The 19,550-nt window shown below is 49.4% G+C and overlaps 1 protein-coding gene across 1 annotated transcript in view; it reads right to left on the bottom strand.

Annotated features, from left to right (window-relative positions):
* LOC147628431 (uncharacterized) overlaps positions 1 to 19,550 on the bottom strand; it is a 60,861-nt gene that overhangs the window by 20,055 nt on the left and 21,256 nt on the right. Inside the window, exons 3-4 of the mRNA XM_086813577.1 lie at positions 17,274 to 17,409; positions 16,781 to 16,910 (exon numbers count right to left, since the gene is read on the bottom strand). Coding sequence (XP_086669703.1) covers positions 16,781 to 16,910; positions 17,274 to 17,409 — 266 coding nt within the window. The remainder of the gene's footprint in view (positions 1 to 16,780; positions 16,911 to 17,273; positions 17,410 to 19,550) is intronic.

Genomic DNA, 19,550 nt, shown 5'->3' with positions numbered 1-19,550 from the left:
GAGTTTATTTCGTCCGAGCTTGTGTTCTTTGCAGTATTTGCAGAACAAGGAGGGTGTTTTGCCCTTTGCGGTGTGATCCTTTCACATGGATCATTTATTTGCTGATTCTTGGGATCTCGATTCTGGTTCTACTTCTGGAACAGTCTTCTGCTATATGTGATGCTTTTGAGGACTTTGTTACCACTGCAGCTTATATTCCTGCTTCCCTTCCTCATTGTGAGGAGTCTACCTTTGCCTTTGTGATGCTTCTGAGGATGCCCCTTCCCCTGCCCGTTCTGCAGGCTTGTTGTTTTGGAGGATGGTTTCACTTGGGTTTGGAACCATTATTTGAAGCAGCACGTCGTAGCCTATATGGTTGTTTTCTTGCAGAGGAGCGATGTACCTGGCAGCTTGTTCTGTTGCTTTTGTAGCTGAGTTGCTGAGGAGATTGCTTGTGGAGCTTTCTTGGTACCTGTTTTTGAAGTCTTTCATCTTTGATCGAGGACGGCGTCTCTGGCTTCTTGGAGTTTGCTCAGCATCCGGTGCTGAGAGGGGGTGTTAGACATCATCCCCTACTTGTTGGCTTCCTATTTGGTGTCCTATTTTAGCCTCTAGGGCTGACCATGTTAGTCAGAGGGGCTGGTCACCCCTCACATATATTTTACCCATATTTATTTCCCATTGTATGGTCCTTGGTATTTTTCCCAGTCGTGGAGGTACTTTTGCTCCAGTCGGCTGCCTTCATGTAGGTGTATATATAGCCGGCATGCCTCCCTCATATATTCATTGCTTGCCTAGCTTGTCTAGCCGTAGTCCCTCACATACGAGGTTCTCCCCTCTTGCTCAGGACATGTATTCCTTTTGGGGTGATGATATTGAGAGCAGGTTCTCACCTTTGTTTCCTCTCCATCTTTCTCTCTCACTCTCTCTCCTGTGTTTCCACTTTCCCTTCTGCCGCCGCTGTACATTCTATCATGGTATGAGAGCACCGGTGATTGTCAACGTTGAATGCTCCCTCCTCTACCTGGACAGATCTGCGTTTTTTTGCTTTGAAGCTTGCGTTTTAGTTCTTCAAGGGCTGATTCATCCCTAGTTCAGCGGGCAATAGTTCCTCCTCATCAAGGCGTCAGTTGTTGGCAGCCTCTAGGCTGCCTGACAGGGGTGTGTTTTTCTGGACAGCATACCTGCCCTTCTTGGCGGCACCTTCCAGGGTTCTCCGGCATTTTTTTAAAGGTCTGGACAGCAACATAGTTGTCCCAACAGTCCGCGTTTCTGGCTTGTGTGGGCTTGCTTTCCCTAGCCCTGATCTTGGAGCTATTTGGGCTCTTTTGCCTGTCCCTTCTGGTTATCCTGTGCCATCCCTCGCCCCCCCCCCCCCCCCCCCCCCCCCCCCCCGATTGTTCTTTGCAGCAGTTCTTGATGTGAGGCTTCAGCGTTTCCATATTCAGCCTATTCTCTACAGCCCCTTAAACCTCTGCGTTTTTAGATTCTCAGCCATGGTTGCTGCGTTTTTTTGAACCGATCTTGCTGGTAGCTCTACCTTCACCTGGGCTTCCTCTATTGGACCCGAAGGTACCTTCTCTTCAGCGTTTTTCCTCATAGGAGGTGTGGACATTGGGCGACCTGAATTTTCAGGTTTGTAGCCCTTGTTTGGCTGCGTTTTCTTCTCCAGTGGACACAGATCGCTTGTAGAGGGGGTTTCTTGTTTGGATTGTGGCTTTGGAGGCAGTTTGGTACTTGAGGAGGTTTGTGAATTTCAGATTTCAGTCAGCGTTTTGCTGATTTTGGAGCATCTATACCTATGTTTTGTTCCTAGCCTACACGGTTCCTGGGTTTCTACATGTTCCTTGCCTTCTGTTGGCGGTGGAGTGCTATTTTTGCTGGATAGCAGTGTTTTGGCTGCGTTTTGCTTCACACAGAAGTTTTCTACACTCAGAGGGGGCCTATCTCCAGCTACTTCACTTGAGGATCAATTTCGGGAGCTGTTTTGTATCTGTGGAGACTTTCTTCTCTAACAAGAGTTTACAGTTTTCTGGAGGAGAGCAATGATCTTTTCAGAGATCCTGAGCAGAGTTTATTTCGTCTAAGCTTGTGTTCTTTGCAGTATTTGCAGAGCAAGGAGGGTGTTTTGCCCTGTGCGGTGTGATCCTTTCACATGGATCATTTATTTGTTGTTGCTGATTCTTGGGATCTGGTTCTACTCCTGGAACAGTCTTCTGCTATTTGTGATGCTTTTGAGGACTTTGTTACCACTGCAGTTTATATTCCTGCTTCGCTTCCTCATTGTGAGGAGTCTACCTTTGCCTCTCTTTGTGATGCTTCTGAGGATGCCCCTTCCCCTGCCCGTTCTGCAGGCTTGTTGTTTTGGAGGATGGTTTCACTTGGGTTTGGAACCATTATTTGAAGCAGCACGTCATAGCCTATATGGTTGTTTTGTTCCAGAGGAGCAGTGTACGTGGCAGCTTCTTCTGTTGCTTTTGTAGCTGAGTTGCTGAGGAGATGCTTGTGGAGCTTTCTTGGTACTTGTTTTTGCAGTCTTTCATCTTTGATCGAGGACGGCGTCTCTGGCTTCTCGGAGTTTGCTCAGCATCCGGTGCTGAGAGGGGGTGTTAGACATCATCCCCTACTTGTTGGCTTTCTATTTGGTGTCCTATTTTAGCCTCCAGGGCTGACCATGTTAGTCAAAGGGGCTGGTCACCCCACACATATATTTTACCCATATTTATTTCCCATTTTATGGTCCTAGGTATATTTCCCAGTCGCTGAAGCTCCCGCTCTCCCCCCCTGCTCGCGCTTTTGTCTGCACACCCCTCACCCTGCTCGCCCTCGCGCCTTCCCCCCTCCGCCTGCCCTCGGGTTTGCGCCGCCCCCCCCTCCGCCTGGTTTTCCTGCGCTGAAGCGCCCCCCTCCCCTGCACTTCGCCTTCGCGCCCCCCCTCCCGTAGCTCTTAACCTTCTCGCCCACCCCCCTTCTCTTTAGCGCCTCGCCCCCCCCCCCCCCTTTCGCCAGCTCTCGCTTCGCCCTCTCCCCTCTTTTTTTTCGTGATGCCCCCCCCCCCCTCCCCTTCTTTCTGGTTTTCTCCGCCCCCAGGGGTTATTATTTTTTTACCTTTCGCCTTCCCCCTCCTTCGTGTGCAGCTCGGTTCTTGCAGGTTCTCTGTATCCGCTCCGCCTTCGACACAGCTTAAGACTCTGATGGAGGTTCCTCCCGCCCCACACCTTAGAGGGACTCATCCGCAGCCCCCTCGCCCACCCCTGAGGACACCCCCATCAGGCTTTCTCTTTCGCCGGAAGAGGAAGCGAGCCTCGCCGCAGAGGTGGAACGCCTTCAGGCACATTCCACCATCTGCCTTATAGTCGGCACTCGCCCCAGCAGAGGGGAGATCCGGGATCTTCTCTAGGCCCGCCTTCTTGCAGATGTGGGCAAGATCCTGGACGTTCAGCTACTGGGCCGTGGACATTACCAGATCGAGTTCGAGACAGCCCAGAGCGTAGCCAAGGTCCTAGCCATGAGTCCCCTTGACATCAGGGGTGCTCGGGCTTTCTTCAGACCTTGGCAGCATGGCTTTGACCCAGCAGCGGCCGAGCAGGGAGAGCGCCTTTTCCATGTTACAGTTTGCTTCCTTGGACTCCGCCGGGAGTACCTTCCGCTCCTTCCTAGGCTAGGAGCATTGGTGGGTTCGGTGCTAGAGACTGGCCCCACAGTAGCTTCAGTGGTGGCCAGAGCAGCTGGGCTACCTTCGGTCAGAGTTTTGGTGTCTGACATCTCCTCCCTTCCGAAGGTCATTCAACTACCTAGGATAGGGGGGGGATGGATTGATCAAAGAGTGGAGTTCTCGGGGCTCCCGAACCAGTGCTTTATTTGCATGCAGGTCGGTCATCTGGCCAAGGCCTGCCCTCGCAGGAGACCCCGACCTTCACCGCAGCAGAGCAGGCCCCTGATGGCCCGCCCACAAATGCGGCCCGACAGGCAGCCTCTCCGGGACACCTGCTCAGGCCACAGAGACCTCGGAGTGGCAGCCTGGACAGGGGCGCCGTCGAGGGAGACAGCCACAGCAGCACGCCCAGAGACCGTTGCAGCAGCAGCCACAGTCTCAGCATCACTGGGTTCCCGTGAGGAATAGCTTTGCTCCCCTCCAGGAGGAGACCCCTGCGCGACGACTGAGGACCAGGAGATGCCAGCACCCCCTCCTTCACCCCCCCCACCCCCATCCCCCCCTACCGCCTCGCTTCCACCTTCGCCGCCTCCCGTCCCCGCTCCGGTTTCGGCAGCGGCTCCTTCTCCACCTCCCTCGCCCCCCCCCCCCCCCCCCCCCCCCCCCCCCCCCCCCGCCCGCCTCAGCTCCCCGGGAGGCCCTGGCAGTCCCCTGGCGTTCACCTGCAGTCAGGAGGGCTCTGAGCACCAAACTTGATCGAGCACCGCAGAGGAGACTTACCATGCCGATTCGGGCTTCACGGATATCATCTATCCGCAGTCGGCTGAGTCGCCTCAGCACTAGACAGCGCTCAGAGGCTTTTGATTACTCCTTCACACGGCTTTTCATGACCAGGAGGAGACCCCTGCGCGACGACTGAGGACCAGGAGATGCCAGCACCCCCTCCTTCACCCCCCCCACCCCCATCCCCCCCTACCGCCTCGCTTCCACCTTCGCCGCCTCCCGTCCCCGCTCCGGTTTCGGCAGCGGCTCCTTCTCCACCTCCCTCGCCCCCTCCTCCCCCCCCCCCCCCCCCCCCGCCCGCCTCAGCTCCCCGGGAGGCCCTGGCAGTCCCCTGGCGTTCACCTGCAGTCAGGAGGGCTCTGAGCACCAAACTTGATCGAGCACCGCAGAGGAGACTTACCATGCCGATTCGGGCTTCACGGATATCATCTATCCGCAGTCGGCTGAGTCGCCTCAGCACTAGACAGCGCTCGGAGGCTTTTGATTACTCCTTCACACGGCTTTTCATGAGCCAGCACCCATCCGAGTTCATGTAGTGATACCTCCGGCCCGCGGGGAGGAGGCACTTGATTCAGCGGTGGCCTTCTCGTTCCCTCTCTATGGCCCATGTGACCGGGAGTGGACTCTGGAGCTCGCTCTTAGCACCTTGAAGACTCAGGCAGTTGAGTTTTCTCACCATGTGAGCGATCTGGAGGTGACAGATGTGATAGGCCGACTATGGGAGTTGGCTCATTTTTTCTTGGATCCCGGGAGTGTGGACGCCTCAGGGATTCGTCATTTGGTCGTTCGCATAGTGGCAGACTTAGCACGCGACCCTGGATATGTATGTATACACGAGGTTGCTCTGTCAAAGCGGGAGGCAGTCGCCATGGGTCACAGCCCCACTGGCGCCTGATCTGTGATTCTTGCAGTACACCGGGTGGGCAGATTCGCAACCGCTCGGATGGGGACTACTCTCCATCCAAGCCGCTTGCGAAGGCCCGCCGTACGGCTGAGACAGCATCCACCTCAGCAGGTCATCCATGAGGATCATCTCATGGAATGTACAGGGCCTTGGCGGAGCACATTTTATACGCTATCGTGGTTGCTTGAGGCAGGAGCTTCAGAGATGCCTGGTTGGTGGCAGCATTGATATTTTGATGATGCAGGAGCACCACTTGGGTGAGAGCAGGATCCAGAGATATGGTTCGGTGATGCCTGGTAGATGGGACACCTTTTGGTCTGCAGGGTTTGGTCCTTTGGGTGGACAGGGAGGAGTATGCATGGTCATTGCAGATGTATGGCGGCAGGCCATTGTGGATCGAGGGATCATTGTGCCTGGTAGAGCACAGTATGTCATTCTGAGGATGCATGATGAGCTATTGGGCGTGCTCAACGTCTATGCGGTCTCCTGTGTTTCCACTTTCCCTTCTTCCGCTGCACATTCTATCAAGAAGGTGCCGCAATAAATAAGTGCTCCCATGGTGCACAAAATATCCTATAGATGCAAACCCAACTTCCCCGAAGCACAAAATATCACACAATATATCCTATAGAAGCAAGCCAAGCTTCCCCCTTGCGTCTGTTCCTTCTCACCCACAGATGCCTGAGAGTTGAAAGAAGGTGTCACATTAAATAAGTGCTCTCGTGGTAATCTACTCAAATTATCCTATAGAAGCAAACCAAGCTTCCCCATGGCATATGCTATGAAAACAAAATGTTTGCGAATGCGTGCTTCCCCCGTGTTTGCTCCTCCTCACCCACAAGTGCCCGAGAAGTGAAAGATGGTGCCATAGTAAACAAGTGCTTCCATGGTGACCACAGTTGCCAAACCGAAGTGCCTATCTTATTCTCAAAAGGGTTCTTTGTGCTGCTACAACGTCATATGGAATCCTCTCAAACCAACCTCCTCTGCTGTCAGATACATGCTCATAGCCTCTGCAAAGAAGAGAAAAAGGAACGGGGCGAGAGGGCACCCCTGACGGACTAATCTGGTCAACTCAAAACTCGGTCCCCGTCCTCCTGCCATCAACACCTGGCTACAAGCTGGGGAGTATATAGCCCCCACTCCTCGAATCCAGTCTGGCTCAAAACCGAGGCGAAGCATCGTGCCCTCTAGGAAGCCCCAATCATCTCGATCGTATGCCTTCTCAAAATCGAGAAGCATCACGACCAAGTCCTCACCGAGAAATCTAGCTCGGGCCGTAGCCTCCCAAAAGGTGAAAATGTTGTCAAGGATACTGCGCTCCTTGACGAATCCTGTCTAGGTAGCATGAATCAACTCCCCAAGGAAGGATTGGATCCTCAAACTCAAGGCCTTTGCTAGGACCTTGTAGACAGTATTGAGGATCGTAATAGGCCTCCAATGCCGAATATCATCTGACACTCCCTCCCCCTTGGGGATAAGAAAGATCAAGCCCTCTGAAAAGCTCTGTGGCATCACCCCAGTGTCCAAAACATACTGAAAGCCCCTGCGGAGGCCTGGCCCCAAAAGGTCCCAATAGCGCATAAAGAGGGCAGGCGTCAATCCGTCCTCCCCATGACAACTATAACGCGGAAGGACTCTCAAAGCCTCAACAAGCTCATCCTCTGAAAGGGGCTCACCCAAAACTGTGCGTATACGATCTGTGACCCTCCTCTGCACATGGGCCCACACAGTCTGTCTGCAAGCATCACGTGCCTCCGTGGCTGGCTCCGCTGAAAGCAGGTCTCTATAGAACTCAGTGGCAATGGCTCTAACCTCCCCGGGCTCAGTGGCTAACGATCCGTCCTGCCTCCTGAGCTGGCATACTCCTGCTCGAGCATGGCGGGGTCCGGTGATCTCAAAAAACTCCCCAGTCACTCTATCACCAAGCTGCATCCACTGAGAGACCTGGGGATGATAGTAGAACTCATGTCTCTGCTCCTATGCCTGTCTAACCTCCTGGCATGCCTGGCTCAGCTGGGATGCCACCCACTCACATGTAGGCAGCTGCTCCTGAAGACGCTGAAGCGAAGCAACGCTAGGTCTCAAGCGACACTCCCACTCTCGAGTCTCTCCCAGCCGTGTCAAGGCTATAGTGTGCAGAAAAGAGCTGAGCTCAATAAGTCCCTGGGCACACTGGCTTGCTGCATCCAGGTCAGAGCTCTAGCTATCATGCCATATCCTCTCAATGTCCTCAGAAAGACTGGGATCTGTAAGTATCCTCTCTGGGATCCTCAACTGCAAGCTGGTCTCCCGTGTCCTCTCCTCCAGTGTCAAGATAACTGGCGCATGGTCTGAAAAAGAGGTGCCAGCGAGGATGCCAACAGAGCCACCACGCTCGCCGAACCTGTCGCCCACATAGAAGCGATCAATCCGGGATAGATTAGTCCCTCCCTACCGGCGATCTGACCGAGAAAAACTAAGACTGTCCTGAGAGCGAGAGAAAGCCTCATGCTGCCATGCATCAGTGATCCGCAGTGTCATACAAAATCGCTCCCAAGCTGCAAGCTCTGTGCCGTGCACTGTAACATGACTGCCTCCCACCCTATCGGCCGGGTCCTCAAGCATGTTGAAGTCTCCCCCAACACACCAATGTGCGGCCTCGGGCAATGCATCTGTAACAAGGGTCCAGAACTCTGCTCTGGCACTAGCATGGTTGGGCGCATAGACATTGAGCACACCAAAGTGCTCATCGTGCATCCTCAGAATAACATACTGTGCTCTACCAGGCACAATGACCCCGCGATCCACAATGGCCTGCCGCCATACATCCGCAATGACCATACATACTCCTCCCTGCCCACCCAGGCGCCAGTGGCTGTGTCCCATAGCGACTGCCTCCTGCTCGGAGAGAGAAACCTCATGTAAGCATACATAGCCAGGGTCTCGTGCTAGGTCTGCCACTATGCGAACCACCAAATGTCGAATCCTGGAGGCATCCGCACTCCCAGTATCAAAGAAATGTGCCAACTCCCAGAGTCGGCCTATCACATCTGTCATCTCCAAATCGCTCACATGGTGAGAAAACTCAACTGCCTGAGTCTTCAACACACTAAGAGCGAGATCTAGAGTCCACTCCGGGTCGCTAGTGCCGCAAAGAGGGAAGGAGAAGGCCATCGCTGAATCAAGTGCCTCCTCCCCTCGCGCCAGAGGTATCACCACATGAACTCTGATGGGTGCTGGCTCATGGGGGCCCTCCGCTCCAAAGAGGCGTGTGAAGGAGTAGTCGAAAGCCTCCGAGCGTTGTCTAGTGTCAAGACTACTCAGCCGACTGCGGATAGAGGATATCTATGAAGCACGAATCGGCATGGTAGGTCTCCTCTGCGGTGCTCGAGCAAGGTCGGTGCTCAGTGCCCGCCGGACTGCAGGTGAGCGCCAGGGAACTGCCAGTGCCTCCCGGGGAGCTGAGGCGAGCGGAGGGGGAGGAGGGGGGGGGAGAAGGAGCCGCTAAAAAAGAGGGAGCGGGAACAGGAGGAGGCGAAGGTGGAAGCGAGGCGGGAGGGGGGAGGGGAGGGCGAAGGGGGGGGTGCTGGCATCTCCTGATCCTCAGCCTGCACTGGGGCTCCTCCTGGAGGAGAGCAAAGCTATTCCTCACTGGAACCTAGTGATGCTGAGGCTGTGACTGCTGCTGCATCGGTCTCTGGGCATGCTGCTGTGGCTGTCTCCCTCTACGGCGCCCCTGTCCACACTGCCAATCCGAGGTCTCTGTGGGCTGAGCAAGTGTCTCGGAGGCTGCCTGCCGAGCCGCATTTGTGGCCGGGCCATCGGGGGTCTGCTCTGCTGCTGCAGTGAAGGTCAGGGTCTCCTGCGAGGGCAGGCCTTGGCCAGGTGGCCGACCTGTCTGCATATAAAACACTGGTTCGGGAGCCCCGAAAACTCCACTCTCTGATCGATCCATCCCCCACCTATCCTAGGTAACTGAATGACCTTTGGAAGGGAGGAGATGTCAGGAACCAAAACTCTGACCGAAGGCAGGCCAACTGCTCTAGCCACCACTAAAGTTGTTGTGGGGCCAGTCTCAATCACCGAGCCCACCAATGATCCTATCCTAGAAAGGAGCGGAAGGTACTCGCGGCGAAGTCCAGGAAAGCAAACTGTAACATGGAATAGGTGCTCTCCCTGCTCGGCCGCTGTTGGGTCGAAGCCATGCTGCCAAGGTCTGAAGAAGGCCCGAGCGCCCCTGATGTCAAGGGGACTCATGGCTAGGACCTGGGCCACGCTCTGGGTTGTCTCGAACTCAATCTGGTATTGTCCTCGGCCCAGTAACTGAACGTCCAGGATCTTGCCCACATCTGCAACAAGAAGGCGGGCCTGGAGAAGATCCCAGATCTCCCCTCTGCTTGGGCGGGTGCCAACTATACGGCAGATGGTGGAATGTGCCTGGAGGCGTTCCACCTCTGCGGGGCGAGGCTTGCTTCCTCTTCTGGCGAAAGAGAAAGCCTAATGGGGGTATCCTCAGGGGCGGGCGAGGGGGCTGCGGAAGAGTCCCTCTGAGGTGGGGCGGGAGGAGCCTCCATCAGAGTCTGAAGCTGAGTCGAGGGCGAAGCGATAACGGGGGGTCCTGCAAGAGCCAAGTTGCACGAGAAAACGGAGCAGGGAGGGGAGGAGAGGGATGGGCAGAGAAAGCAGAGGGGAAGGGGGCGGAAGACAAAGGGGAGCGGAAAAAAAAAAAGGGGAGAGGGGGCAAGGAAAGCGCGCAAGGGGGGGAGGGCGGGGGAACGAAAGGGGGGGCGGGGAAAGCGCGCAAGGGGGGGGGGGAGGGGCGGGGGCAGGCAGGGGGGCGGGACGCGGAGGAAGGGGGGAGCGGGGGGCACGAATGAAACAGGCGGGCAGGGGGCGACGGGCGAGAAGAGGGAGGGCGGAGGGCGAAGGGCGTGAGGCACACGGGGGTGCGGAGGGGGGTGTGAGCAGGCGGGGAGAGGCTAGGTCACGAGGGCGGGGAGGGGGGGTGCGAGCAGGCGGCAGCTCGAGCAGGGTGAGGGCGAAGGCTTCAGCGAGCAAAAATAATAATAATAGGGACACCTTCATCCTTGGTGTTATAAGGTTAAATCTGCATTTCAAGGCACACGCTACACGAGAACTCATGAAGTACGTGACCTTGAGATACAAATTGGACCTTATAAACAAAAACGAAACTTTCTCATTGTACTTTTGCATTCTAGCGACATCATACATGGTATGTCTTTTAGACATGAATTCAATCCACATATTAATTATTCCATGCATACCTGGTTTTCACATATAATGGTACTCTCATGCAATTAGTAGGTGATCGTTCTCTTGAGATGTATCCATTATTATCCCATACCCAAGCTAGACATGCACTTCGGAAGCAATCACGAGCATACATGATTTTAGTTAATGAAGTGCAAGCATATGAAAATAATCTCACTCCTTCTCAGCAAGCATTCATGGCTAAGTTTCAGGATTGTTTTGTAGACGATTTACCCTCTTACCTTACCTCTTTCATGTCCTGAAGACCATACTATAGAGGTTATTTTGGGTAGCCAACCACCTCATAGAGCTCCTTATCGTACAAATCCTCTTCAAGAAAAAAGAAATAGAACGCCAAATTAGAGAATTATTAGATAAGAAACTTATTCGATCTAGTAGTTCTCCTTTTGGTGTACTTGTTCTTCTTGTTGAAAAGAAAAATAAGACTTACCGCATATGTATTGATTATAGAGCTCTCAATAAGGTCACAGTTAAGAATAGATATCCCATCCCTCGTGTTGATGATTTGCTAGATAAACTTAAAGGTGCATCTGTCTTTAGTAAATATCATCAAGTTCGAATGACTAGTTCTGACTTTTATAAAACTGCTTTTCGTACTCAAACTGGTCATTATGAATTTTGGGTTACGTCTTTTGGTCTAACCAATGCACCTGCTACTTTTGCATGCATGATGAATCACATATTTCTTGACCATCAGAATTGCGTCATTGTTTTCTTTGATGATTTGGTTATCTTTAGTAAGAATCATGTAGAACATGAAGAGCATCTTGCATTAGTGTTTAATCTTCTTAAAGAAAATCAACTTTATGCTAATCCGGATAAAAGTCTCTTTTTCTAAGATAAAATTGAGTACTTAGGCCACATTGTTTCAGGTGAAGGTATCAAAGTTGATTCAAAAAAGGTAAAAGTCATTGAGACTTGGTCTACTCCAACATGTGTTAAAGAAGTTAGATCTTTTCTTGGTTTGATTGGTTTTTATAGAAAGTTCGTTCGTAATTTCTCTTTGATAGCACTTCCTTTGATAATGTTGCTTAAGAAAGGTCTAGTTTTTCGATGGGGTGAAAGCCAACAAAATCATTCGATAGACTAAAATATTTGTTGACTCATGTCCCTATCCTCCAACGTCGAGACTTTAGTTCTTCCTCGTAGTCACTGATGCTAGTGGCTCCGGAATCGGTGTAGTCCTCATGCATGATGGATATCCTTTGGCTTATGAGAGTAGAAAATTGACACCTTCTGAACTTTCATAAGTACATATAACAAGGAGTTATTAGCAGTTGTCCATGCCTTACGCATGTGGAAACATTATCTTATGGGTTCTGAGTTTATGATTAAGACCGACTAGCAAAGTATTAGATATCTTCTTAATCAACCTCTTTTCTCAGAACGATCACCAACTAATTGCATGAGTGAAATCCATAGTATGCATGAAATAATCAATATCTGGATTGAATTCATGTCTAAATGGCATACCAAGTATGATGTCATTAGAATGCAAAGGTGCAATGAGAAAGTTTCGTTTTTGTTAAAAAGGTCCAATTTGTATCTTAAGGTCGTGTACTTCACGAGTTCCCGTGTGCCTTGAAATGTAGATTTAACCTTATAACAAGAAGGATGAGTCTCCAAATGTAACCTACGAACTGCCTTTTTAGAAATAAAATCATGCGTACTACTATCAACATGTAAAATGGTGATATCGTTTCCATTAATAGATCCTTTCAAACAAAGCAAAGAGTGAGGAGTGAGTGAAGCACCTGCTGATTCGCATTGCGTACCACTTCTTCATTGTTGAGTTAATCTTCCATCCAATCCCGAGTTGTATCACCATCACTATCGTAGATTGTGAAGTTGTGCCACTTGAGTAGGATGAAAGGTACACTTGTCGGCTCAATGTCCCACTCGATGACACTTAAAGCATGTAGGCACATGATTGCCTTGACGAGGTTGGGTAGGGCGAGGTGTGGGTGCATTACTATTGTGACTAGAATTGGGTTTGGAGTGTACATTGCTTGGGTTGGTTACTAAAATTACCATTATTACCATTCCATGGATGCCATTGTTGTGATGAAGGAGATTGATAAAATTGAGGGCGTCAAAAAGAAGATCTGAAACCTTGATTCTCCACAAAAGAAGATTGTCGATTGAGTGGAGAAGCATACTGACCACTGCGAGGTAATTGATGAGACAAACCTTTTTTGCGCTCGAAATCATGAGCAAGAGAGATTGCGTCATCAAGAGAAGTCGGCTTGAACATGTTCACATCCGCTTGAATAGTTGTCTCAAGACCATCTTCATACTTTTGTTGGAGTGACTCTTCACGAACATCCTCGAGCATATGAAGCATAAGAAGTGATTGCCAAAATCTCTCTGTATATTGAGAAACCGTATCACGATCTGTCATGCAGAGAAGAGTCCATGCTCGACGAGTGTTAAGGTGGAATTGTGGAGGAAGAAAAGTAGACTTGAATTTGTCTTGGAATTGATTCTATGTGAGAGGCTTGGTAGGACCCATGCGAAGTGTGTTGCACCACAAAGAAGCTCGATCACTCAAATGATTATTAGCACACTTTATTTTATCTTTCTCGGAGAATCGTTCACCAGCAAAATAATCATCAAATTGAGTCAACCAAGAAAGAACTAAACGACCATCTTTTTTACCATCAAATTTGGAGAACGTGAATGTGCAACAGCTGATCTTGGAGTACTTGTGAGTCCGTTGCGAGTCGAAAATGGATTTGAGAATCTTGCTCAAGCGATCATCTTCGGAAGACATGACATCAGGAGATTCTTCATGAACGCGCTAGCGTTTGCGTTGTTCTTCAAGTTGCATCTCGAGTAGAAGAATGCGCTCCTCCAAAGTAGGAGCGGGAAGAGGTGACACATTTGAAATGGTTGGTGGTTGAGTGTCATCATCAGAATCCATGGGGCTGTAGATGCTTGGTAGAAATCGGGGATGTAGAGCAAAACAAGGATTGGAAAAATATATCCTTTCAAAAGATATATATATATATATTTTTGGTTTTTTTTTTGGTTGTTTTTTTAATGAGCAAGCGAGACTGATCATCTCTAACTTGTCACATATTTTGAGCTTATATTGTGAATGTCAATGCAGATCAGTGGCAAGGTTAGTGTGTGGAATGTGCATGGATCTATTGGGCTTGCTTTGACGGAAATTTATTGACGTATGGTGCGTGACGATTATTTATGATCGGCAAATGGCAGGGATATTTTATATGCACATTAGTGGGCAACATTTTGATATACATTAGTTCTATTTCATGAATTAACCTTAAAGTGTTCACACTTTTGTAGTTAGGCTTATGCAAGCCCAATGTGGAGATCCATATTTTTGGGATTCCCAGGTATTTCTCTCAACACCACGGTTTTTTGGTCTCATCAGATGTATGCTTTCTAGGGTTACTGCCGGGAACATGTATGTAGATTCTGAGAGGGGGGGAAACAAGAGACTCAAGCGTATAGGGGATGTGCAGAAATTTGTGGAACTTTTGTTCACTCTGGTTTCGACTCCCTGAGGACTGTGTTTTTTAGGGTTATGATACCCTTGACATTTAAAGAAACATGTGGGCCAGGGGCGTCCTGAGTGTGCTGTAATCAGCCTGTGTGCGACATTACAGCAAGGCTGTAGGCGCAGCTTTAGAGCAAGGGACTGTTTCTGTTGGTTGGCACGGCAACACAGAACCTAGTTGGTGCAGCAAAACAGCCAGGCTGGTTGTCACAGCACAGAAGGGCTGGTTGGCGCAGCAAGAGAATAGGGACTAGGCGGCCAGCAGAGTGGGTCAGTGCAGAGGCAGTGGCGGCTGTGCGCTGGCAGAGCATACGGCCAGAAGCTTCTGAGCGCTGACAGACAGCAGGCCGCTAGTCAGCCAGAAACGGCAGCTAGTTATTTTTGGGGGTTTTTGCCTAAAAAAGATTAAAACAGAAAGCATGCTGTTTTTTTATATGTAAAGGGAATCTTCGAAAAAAGATTAACTTGGCCACTTTTGGGGGGATCTAGAAAGGGGCACCCAGTTTTTTAATGGAAAAAAGCATTACATGTTTTTTTAATAAAAAGCTTGAGTGGCCACCTATATACTAGAGCACACAGTCCCTATTAAACCATCAAACAGTGAGCTCTCGCTGAGATCATCTCTAGAAGAAGAGGGCACCTCCAAGCCCTTGCCAAAGTCACCATCGCTAAGGATCCTTGAGTTGTCTGCGCACCGGGCAGCTACCGACAATCGTGCAAACCAAGGTGGAGGCCTCTAGAGAGGCGATTGTTGATGTGAGGAGCTGGAGGTCCCTTCGGAAATAGATGGGCAGAAGGGAAATAGATGGGCAAGGAAGGGCAGCCTCAGTCAAGGTTGTTGAAGTGGCTACCAAGGAGTCCTCCTTTGGGGGGGTGGGGGGTAAGGACCAAAGGTGGCGCAAACCAAGACACAAGAAGAATAAAACCTTGGCCAAGAAACCAAACGAGGGAAAGACTGAGGAGGCTAAACCAAGAGGTGGGCGAAGGAAAGATTTGAGGAGGAGGAAGGGAAGACAGAAACAGGAGGGGGGCGAGGATAAGCGAGCACTGGTGGCAGCAGTTAACAAGACGGCGCAAGATGTACGAAGGGACGCGGAAGCGGAGGGGGGGGCGGCGCTGAAGACGAACAGACGGGAGGGGGGTAGGCAGACGGGAGGGGGGTAGGCAAGAGGCGGCGGCAGCAGAGGTAGAGGAGGGTGGCACAAGGCATGAAGGGGGTGGATAAGGGGGCCACCGCGACAAGGCGAGTGAGGGGGCTAGACACAGCCCACGGCAGAAAAGAAAGAAAGAAAGAAAGATATATTAAGTGTCTACTAAAGACCCAATGGGCATATGAGACCAAAGCAATACAATAATGTCCATGGCATATCTCATCGTGGAATGGAAAATAAAACAAAAACAAAAAATAGCTCTCACTGGGGTGATACAAAACTGTGCATGGACACTCATCATGGAATACCAAGAACATGGAACATGACAGGAGCATCAGCCCCCAATAGATGGTATACCACTCTCCAAAATATCAAGCATGGGGCTAATGAGTATGGCCAAGAGAGCTCCCTCAGCTACGTCACGTGGAAAAGTAGCTCAATGAAAAAAAATGGGGAGGTGCCACGTGTCACATGCATGCATGATACATGGCATTTTCTTGACATGTGGCACTATTATGGCCGATTTGGCAATTCCATGATGTGGCATGCCATGTCACCAAGTGCGAGGTGGCAAGAAGATGTGGCATTAATGATGACTAAGATGATGAGGTGGGCAGTCAACTAGGTTGACCATGTTGACATGGAGGGTGGAGGTGGTAAGGTGAGGTGGCAAGCTGCTTATGTGGATCCTCTTGAAAATGAGTGGACATAAAATGGCATGCATATATAAGATTTGAGCCTACCCAAGCCTCACACATGGAATGATATCTAGGCTTTGAAGTTTACCAAGCCTAGATTTCCAAACTGGTTTTAGACTTGAAAAGGAGAGAGTGGACACAATATGGGAATTTTCACTTGGGAAAATTGAAAATGGACCTTCCCATACTCAAATTAAGCCAAATTGTTTTTAATAAACTCATGGCAGCAAGTATATTGATCCATAGAGTTTTTAGATTGAAAGATTCAATATTTGATTTTCTAGAATTGAATTATAATTTATTTAATAGGCCTCTAACAGTCATAACAAATTTTCCAAAGTAAATCTACAAAAATCCGACCGTTAGATTTGTAGTTTTACCTTATACCCACATTCTACTAATCGTCCCCAAACTAATCATCAATAGATCCACACAATTTGAGCATTTAAAATGGTAGATGTGGTGGGAGGACAAAATAGTATGTTTTTTTAACAATTCTAATGCCTTTTAAATAATATAGAAAATAGTAGAACACATCAAAAATTACTCGATAAATCAAGTTAATCTCTATGTTATTTGAATTTGTAATATGCAAAAGTGGGAACATCATATGAGTAATAATGTAAAAGTTATAGACAATTTACTCACATTTAGTGTACCTGTCTAAACCTCCGACAGGGCCTGTATACAATTTGGGTTCCCAAAGAAAAGGAGATTTGCAATTATTGGATATTCAATCAGATTATAGTTTTAGGTTCCCAACTTTGCATATGATGTTTCATTGGAGCATGTCCTGGATCTAGAGCTTACGAGGGATCATAGCCGACGTCCGGGGGGTCGGGGGCGTCGGGCACGCTGGAATGCGGATGTCTGATTCGAGGTAACTCCTCTTGGGCGAGGTGGGTTCCACAAGATCCACTGTATGGGTGTCCTCCAGCTCCTGGGTACGAAAGAAATTGGTGACGGTTGGCTAGTGAGAGAGGAAAAGAGAGGAGGGGGGAGTGCGCAGCAGTACACAAGGACGAGGGAGCTTGCTCCTGATCGTTCGGAGTTTAACTTTCTATAGAACTCACCTACATCAGTTAATTGTGTCAGCTGTTACCTTTAAACCTCCTTCTCATGGTCCCCTTGCATGCAGACTTTACCTTCACCATGAGGACATGTTTTACATTCTTTAAAGCATAAAAGAAAAGCATACCAAAGCTTTGCATAACACCTCAATTTTAACCTAGATGTCCTTGGATAGACCCAACCAACGTGGCAACACCATTTTACAAACATATAAAGAAATCAAAGCATAAACCTTTAGCTCTTCCTCCAAGTCCATCTTCTTATTCTTTCGTCGCATGTTTTTGCCTATTGGACCCTCCCGAGTGAGCCCCTTTGTGTCTTTGATTCTCTCCCACCCTTGTTCGTCCAGTACAGCTGCCACATCTCGCCTACATTGCCAAACGTATATCATAGTGAAATGGGCTGGCAACAAGTCAAAAGGACAACTTTTTTCCGATTTGGCATTTAGCCCAAAAAAAACAGCATTTCTGGCAGCAAAAATTACCATGTAGAGAGGAAGCACTCATCCTCACCATGAAACTTCAAGACATTCACTTGCCACTTCAATTTCTAAATTTGCACTAGAAATCCCATTATCATGAGGACTGAAGCTTGGAGAGGGCAGGCACACAAAATTGGCCCGCAGGAAAACTCACACAATAGAGACTGAGAAACACACATTGATTGTTTGCTCAGCGTATACACACACCAGATGACAGTTTCAAGGTATTTCTCACTTTTCTTGTCACATGCATCAGCTCTCAGATGCATGCACCATGGCTTCATGAGAAAATGTATAGGTTAGACATACAGGCAAGGTTAGGGTCAAGGTTGTGGAGAATAAACCCATGTTGTGATCCCTAATCTTTAAAGAGACAAAAGAGGCTATGCATGAATGTAGTTATCGCAAAATTACCTTCCCAACCACACACCTCGTCTTGGTGGGAGGAGCACACCCCTTTTCATATAATCCGGCCCCAATCACCTCCTCTCCTTCCTTGGGCCTCTCCTTTTCACTGCCCACTCCACCCACCAATGATCAACCCTCCACATGCACAGTGATCGTGCCCAAAAGAAGGCTCTAGGAGCCACCTCAATTGAAGATAAGGCTGAAGATGCATCTCCTCTTCCCTGAAATCTATTGGATGTAGGGTTTACAGTGCATCTCAACTTGTGAGCCTCCTTGAGGGGACATCGGAGTGCATACGTAAGTGTTATATTTTTATGGGAATGTGAACAACTTCTTAATTAAGTGTAAGATTAGTGTGAATACACTTTAGTGCACGCACTTTGAGGCCAGGTCCAATACCTATATAAAGGACCCTCATGTCTATCTCTCTTGTGTAAGAGTGTGTGTGTGTTCATGTAATCAAGTGTTTCTCTCTCTTCTCTCCGATGGACTCTATGTTTTCTAACATTCTCAACTCGACAACTCCCATTGTCCCTTCCCGATTGTAGCACCCTTATATGTTTTCAAGCTCACACACAAGAGGGTAATGTTGGATATCAATGCTTCACCCTCATATTGTATTGCCTAGTCTCATGTTTGTATGGCCCCCATTATGAGGACTAGCCATGCTTGCGCAGCCCGGCCATCCGGCATGCCCGTATTCACAAGGGAAAATGGCCTAGGAGGCGAGATGGTTTAGAGACAGCTTGGATTAAATTTGGCACACTACCAAAAATAGGCTATATGCTACATTGGACCATTATCTCATATAACGGTCCACACATGGAGTAGATAGACTTTGCTCTTGACTTTGCTCTTGGAAACCTTGTCCTAGCATTGCAAGGCCCGAACGGGACAAAGGCACAGACCTACGCAGTCATGTCATGGCCACCTCGCGTCTACATGCCTATATAGATACATGGTCAACCCCTTCTCCACAGTTCATCAATATCCACTCCTAGTTTACTCCCTAGTGGCTACTAGCATACAGCCTCCGTCTCTGTAGTTCCTAATTGGCATTTGAGGTACACAAGATAGGCTGAAGCAATGGTAGATTGAAAGTCTCCATGGTGTGCACATAGAGAGAGAGAGTGAGAAAGAGTTATATTAACATCTACGGAAGACCCCAAGGGCATATGAGACCAAAAGTAATACAATGGTACCATGGATATACTAAGCCATGGAAAACTAAAAGAAAAAGTAAAATGAAAACATCTGACAGTACATGTGATTAACAAATGATCCTATGTAGAGTGGCATATGTTGTGATCAGCTAATGACAGTACCCGCCTCGGCAAGAACCGATCTGATGGTGGAGTGAATGTCATGCCTCTGTGTGATGGGAGCGTGTCATGTCAGCGGAGAACCTCACGAATCCGTCTTTGTGTGGTGGAGGGACCTAATGCTCTGGGTCAGGGATGTCTGGCTCACAGAATGGATCGAGCTCTCTCGCTAAGAACTCCTTTGAGGCGTGGAGCTAGAGCGTGGGTACGGGTGGTGGACTCTGATGTCGTAGTTGAGAAACTGTTGTGGAAAGTGGATTCCAATGTGGATGTGTGTACCACAAAGAAATCTATGATG

This window comes from Cibotium barometz, chromosome 19 (assembly GCF_041138505.1).
Source record: "Cibotium barometz isolate CiBa-2024 chromosome 19, ASM4113850v1, whole genome shotgun sequence".
Taxonomy (NCBI): Eukaryota; Viridiplantae; Streptophyta; class Polypodiopsida; order Cyatheales; family Cibotiaceae; genus Cibotium; species Cibotium barometz.
The sequence above is the reverse complement of the archived record's forward strand: the minus strand, read 5'-3'. Positions and strand labels throughout refer to the sequence as shown.